Source organism: Primulina eburnea, chromosome 5 (assembly GCF_022965805.1).
Source record: "Primulina eburnea isolate SZY01 chromosome 5, ASM2296580v1, whole genome shotgun sequence".
In the NCBI taxonomy this organism is placed as follows: Eukaryota; Viridiplantae; Streptophyta; class Magnoliopsida; order Lamiales; family Gesneriaceae; genus Primulina; species Primulina eburnea.
The window spans coordinates 6,767,745-6,773,320 of NC_133105.1; the positions used below are offsets into that span (position 1 = coordinate 6,767,745).

Below are 5,576 nucleotides of genomic sequence, written 5' to 3' on the forward strand. Positions count from 1 at the left end.
AAATACTAAATACCATTAGTTTTTGACTTTTTTCTACTGTATTTTCAATTTTTTTGGGTAAACAGAGACAATAAAGTTATTATAAATAAATAAAATAAAAATATATACAAAAATTCATACTTTAAGGTTTAATCCACATTTTGAATTTGACCGGAAGGCTTTTTTAACCTATCTCAAATTCAACCAACATTTAAAGTGTTTGGATCATGAATTTCAACTCTATAGATTTCAAATATATTTTAAATATTTAGAGAAGTGAGATCATAAAATTTAAATTCAGCTATCACACATTTATATAGTATTCTGATTCTGAAATCATTTGTTACATGAATCATAACCATAAAAAAGTTCAATAAGTGAAACACATTTACAATATCCACTAACAGAGACATGAGTGCATATGGATCACATCAAATAATTATTTACAGGGTAAAAAGAACAGAGAATACGTCGATTATGTTACAAAGAAACGAGAAAAGCCAGATTGTTTCACCTCAAGCGCATAGGCAATTCCGAAGTCCCTGGTGCAGTTCAGAAGAGCTTTGAAATAACATGACAAGAAGTCCAGAATGCTGCAGAGGCAGCCCTCAAAAGGGCTGGGTTTTGATATATCCTGTCTCATGCCGAGAAGGAAATCATTGTACGAGTTAGAATGCCAGATTAGACATTACAAAGTTCAAGACAAATGATACGAAAGACCTCAAGTCTGTATTCATATTTGGCACGAAACAACATAGAATGATAGAAGCGTAAAAACCTGAAGGAACCAATAGCAGTAACACCTCAAAGGATATTACGGAATTTTCATTTTCTTTCGCATGCTAAACCCCAAGGATTTTTACAAAATATAGCAAAAGTTCTTTATTTAGGTCATCAGATTATCAGTAGAAAAAAAAAGGAAGTTGCTTGTGCAAAGTTAGACTGGCTGTTGAACAATGTGTCATCGCCCTAATAATAGAACTAATGGTTCCTAAAACGCCATGTTATAATAGTAATCTGCTGGGAAACAACATTGTGAGTTTGCTAATTTGCTCAAGGTAACTAACCCAATTGCTGTAGCTCCCCAAGATGCTACATTGTAGATAACTTTTGTTCCATCGAATGCCTTCCTAAGCTTGCCCTTCTTCTTTTTGATAGAGAATGTCTTGCTAAGCACTGAAACCAATTTCACAACATTTTACACCCCTTAGACACTATCTCCGATTACAAAATTCAATAGAGAACAAACAGTGTTGAATTGGCTAAAATGCAATTTTTTCTCTACTCAGTTTCCAAAACATGACGTGGGAAAAAAATAGTTGGACCCACCCTCTTGAAGCTGATTGGGTGTCAAATCCTGCAAATCATATAGCAAATAACTTTTTTTTAGAAAAACCATCTGAAAGGATAAGAGCCACATGCAGCAAAAAGAATAGGAAACTGGAAAGCAAGAAAACAGGTGATTATGAAACTCAACAACTAAACTAACACTGCAAAAGCTAACAAAGCATAAAGTCTTTCTGCTAACATTCTGCATGAGAATCATCCACATTATCAGCAGCGAAGGTTTGGATCCTAGGTATGCAACTTAAGGTTCTATAGTTTATGGTAGTTTACATCTAGCCACTCTAATTCTGCAGCAAAGGTAAAATAATATAAGAAGGAAAGTTCATGCCAGCCGTATCAAGTAGAAATGAAAAACTGGAATATAATACAATTCTTACTTTTGTAACACGCAGATATAATTTGGTAAGAATCATAAATTGTTAAAAAAACAAGTTAAATTTGTATATTCAGAATGTACAATTGCCTGACCTCAAACGGCCTAGTGATTCAGTGGAAGATCTTCTAATATAAATAGAGCTGAGAGTGAATTCAAATTACTTTACTTGTACTGTTGTACCTTAATCCTTGGAATACATGCATGCTCCTTCCACAAATTGATTATACCACTAAACCTTGTGCATGTGGTCAGTTATCAATCAACAGTCGGACATTTTACTTCAAGAATCGCAAGTACACCAATCATAAAGGGAGTAGATGCACATATACAATTGAATAAAGTAAAAAGGTCAGCAAAACTAAACATTAGTCGAAACTCTGAGAAATATCACAGTGTTCAAGTTGATCCACGGGGTTCCTAGCATCACGAGTTCAACCATTTAGATGATTAAATAAACTAATTAGAGTAAAACCCATTAGAAATTAAGAAATCGAAAAGAAAATATTTAAAGCGGCTTGATTAATGTCAGAAGTCAATCAACCAAAATCAATGAGATCAAATTGAGCTCATTCATGGAGTTGAGGGTCAATAACCTTCAAATCAATAAATAAAGTGACTCTGTAGGCTCAATTAAAACATCTCAAACAATACAGGGTACACAGTACATGGACTTCAGTGGACCGCGACCAAGTACATAAATCTTAGTTAAAGAGGATTCTGTATGTAACAAAGTTGGATCAAAATTGTCATGTGATGATTGATTCGAGGGTAAGTAACAAGAAACTTATCATCACCTTAGTTTGTTTAAGAGACGATAGATACGCAGCCATGAAGGCCGCAATACCCTCCATTATATCTTCTTGACTAACTAAAACATAATCTTCTGAGTCTAAGTCAACATTTCCACCTTCCCAAAGATCATTTTCGCTGATCATGTCCCAGGAACTGCTTTCCTCTGCATCATATACAATGTAAACCCAAGTTACAGTCAAAATTATATTTGTAAAGGTGAAAAATAGATTAAGATCTCATCACCCTTCCACGAATCTTGTTCGTGTTATCATATAAAATCATTCTATTTCAATCCACTGGTCTGAAAAAGAACGTAAAAAACTGCCTACATGTGTCTGAGAAGCAATTTTTATTCATACCAGTCATATTTTGTGGATGCGACGCCTTTTCTAGTTTCTTGAGGAAATCAGGACATTCAAGTCTAGATTTCAACACATCATAAAACTGCAACAAACATTACACATTGTATGGATGGGAATCAAAATCAGAAAGCTAATTTAAAGAAGTCAATTTTCCAAGGATAAAAAAGATAATAACAATAATAAAAGAACCTGGATCAACAAGGAGAAGCAACACGGGTGTTTTTCGAATAAAAAATCTTTAAAATTTTATAAAACTACGAGTTCTGTTCCAACTAAATAAAAAATTCTCATGATCCGCTCTGCCCAAATCCACCAGTCATCAAACATGGCATAAACCTTACATTTTTCTCTTTTAATTATCCTAAAAATTGGAACTTTTTAAGGTCAGCATCACTATGTAGCTACATATGAATGAAAAACCCATACTACTTAAAGCAAGTCCCTTTACCTCCGGCGTGTCGGTGTCGCAGTAAGCAGGGTTAGAGGAGGTGCCTGTGGAGTCTTGAGGAACACTATCGAGCTCACAATCTTCCTCTCGCCCATCATCATCATCATCATCATCACAGCCAGAAGCGAGCTGTTGGATTGCAATCTGACATTGCTGAAGCACCATCTCAAGGGTTTTCCGCTTCACACGAACCCTATCCGAGTCCATAATTAATTTCGCAAATTATGAACAAATACACATCACAAAAGGCGAGTCTCGATTGAATCCGATCACTTTGTGCTATCCACTGTCTGAAATTTTCATCATAATGATTAATTAATTAATTAATCCAATCAATCAGTTTCTTTCTCCCCTTCAGCGTGTCGTCACAGGTTGGGTTTCCATGGAGACTCGGGAACGTCCGACATTCTCCCTGCTTCAATTAGGTTAAAAAACTTTTAAAAATTAATAATTTAACGTTCTTTAAAGTATTTTTTTTAATTTTTTTTTTCAGAAAAAAAAAATTAAATTTATAATTGATTTGACTTCTTATCATAATATGCGTAAAAAAAATTTAATATAAAAAATCATATTTGTTTCATTAATCAATTCAGATCATATAAAAAATCATATTTTTTAAAATTATTATTTTTTATTGTGAATATCGGTAGAGTTACCCGTCAGATAAAGATTCGTGAAGACATCTCATAAAAGACCTACTCTTTGTGTTTTAGTTACTTTATCTCACTACACACTTCAATCAAATTATTGAATTAAAATTCCAACACTATTTTAAAATTTTTATATTAATTAATTATTGAAAAACGACAAACTTTAACATTTTATCTCAAATTTAAGTAACCGAACCAAACATATATAATATATTATTTATTCAATACAATTCAACACCCTACTCCAACATTTTAATCACCACAATATTATTTTACACAAATTCAATGATAGAATTAAACGAAACCTTGAAGAGATGTCTCAACGTAAATAACGGACTTCGTCGAGACAATATGACGACCTCCCAAAAGCATTTTCTTTCTTAAATAAATACTCAGGTAGATTAATTTTACTGGTGTATCTGCTTTGACAAAAACTTATGTGAAACGATCTCACGAGTTATATTTTGTGAAACAGATCTCTTATTTGGATCATCCATGAAAATGAATACTTTTTAAGTTTTTATGCTAAGAGTATTACTTTTTATTGTGAATATCGATAAAGTTGACCCGTCTTATATATAAAAATTCGTGAAACCGTCTCACAAAAGACCTACTCATCTAATTTTAGGTGGTCAAATTTATCTTCAAAAGAAGCTAAATCAAGATAGTAGAGAAGCGACAATTCTTCCTGGAATTAAATTTTGTAAAGTCTTTTGATAAGTCGAGGAACAGTTAGCCAATAGGTATACCCAGTTTTACTATGTGAATAACACAAGAATATGCTTCCCCCCTTCGGTATTCTCTCAAATAGGTATACCCAGTTTTACTATGTGAATAACACAAGAATATGCTTCCCCCCTTCGGTATTCTCTCAAATCAATATTATATAAATATACTCACAAAAATTCATATTAAATCGTCTTACAAATCAATTTCAAGATACATACACAAAAAAATATTACTTTTTTTAATCTAATATATTATTTTTCACTACAAATATGAATCATATCGACTCATCACACATATTTAAAATATCCTGGAGACCGTCTCATATATAACATACTCATAGATATGATGAAATAAAACTTGATAACACAGTTTAATATCCTAATTCATATAATGAATATTTTTTTTTTTGGAAAAAAAAATTATTTTTAAAATTTTTTTATTAGAATACACACACAATTCTTCCCACATAAACGAAATTATACGTCAATATTATATTATTAACTACGAAATCTGTATACTAATTACTTTTAGTCCCCGAAATATGCCAAACTTTTTCCCCTAGAATACAGTATACTTTCATAAAAACAACTAAATAAATTATAATATAATAAATAGAAATGTACGTATAAATAATTTTATAAAAATAACTCTAATATTATTAGATTTCAAAATATAGAAACTACATTTTATGACAAAATTTAATATATGTACACGTGCCACAAGCCAAAGTTCCATGGTAAAAATGTAATACAATATTGCACAATTAACAACTCCAAAGACAGCTAATGTAATGTACAATTGTACATAACCTCACAGCATCCTCACATGTAAAATATGTGGGATTTTATTAATATATATATATACTAGTTTCTAAAACACTAAAAGCTTTACAC

The 5,576-nt window shown here is 31.8% G+C and overlaps 1 protein-coding gene across 1 annotated transcript; it reads right to left on the reverse strand.

Annotated features, from left to right (window-relative positions):
- Nucleotides 1-264: 264 nt before the first annotated feature.
- On the reverse strand, nucleotides 265-3,730 carry LOC140832774 (uncharacterized). Its single transcript, XM_073196947.1, has 6 exons — nucleotides 3,305-3,730; nucleotides 2,854-2,938; nucleotides 2,497-2,657; nucleotides 1,309-1,336; nucleotides 1,047-1,155; nucleotides 265-613 (listed from the first exon to the last, which is right to left on the reverse strand). Exons 1-6 carry the CDS (start codon nucleotides 3,509-3,511, stop codon nucleotides 532-534), a joined length of 672 nt encoding a protein of 223 aa, XP_073053048.1. The 5' UTR covers nucleotides 3,512-3,730; the 3' UTR covers nucleotides 265-531.
- Between the last annotated feature and the right edge of the window lie 1,846 nt (nucleotides 3,731-5,576).

Bases quoted from the DNA above. Each gene is read 5' to 3' on its own strand.
- LOC140832774 (XM_073196947.1), bottom strand. From the start codon at position 3,511: ATGGACTCGGATAGGGTTCGTGTGAAGCGGAAAACCCTTGAGATGGTG. The intron at 2,658-2,853 runs GTATGAATAAAA...TATATGATGCAG, and splicing joins GCATCCACAAAATATGACTG to AGGAAAGCAGTTCCTGGGAC. The intron at 1,337-2,496 runs GTGATGATAAGT...TATGATTTGCAG, and splicing joins CGTCTCTTAAACAAACTAAG to GATTTGACACCCAATCAGCT.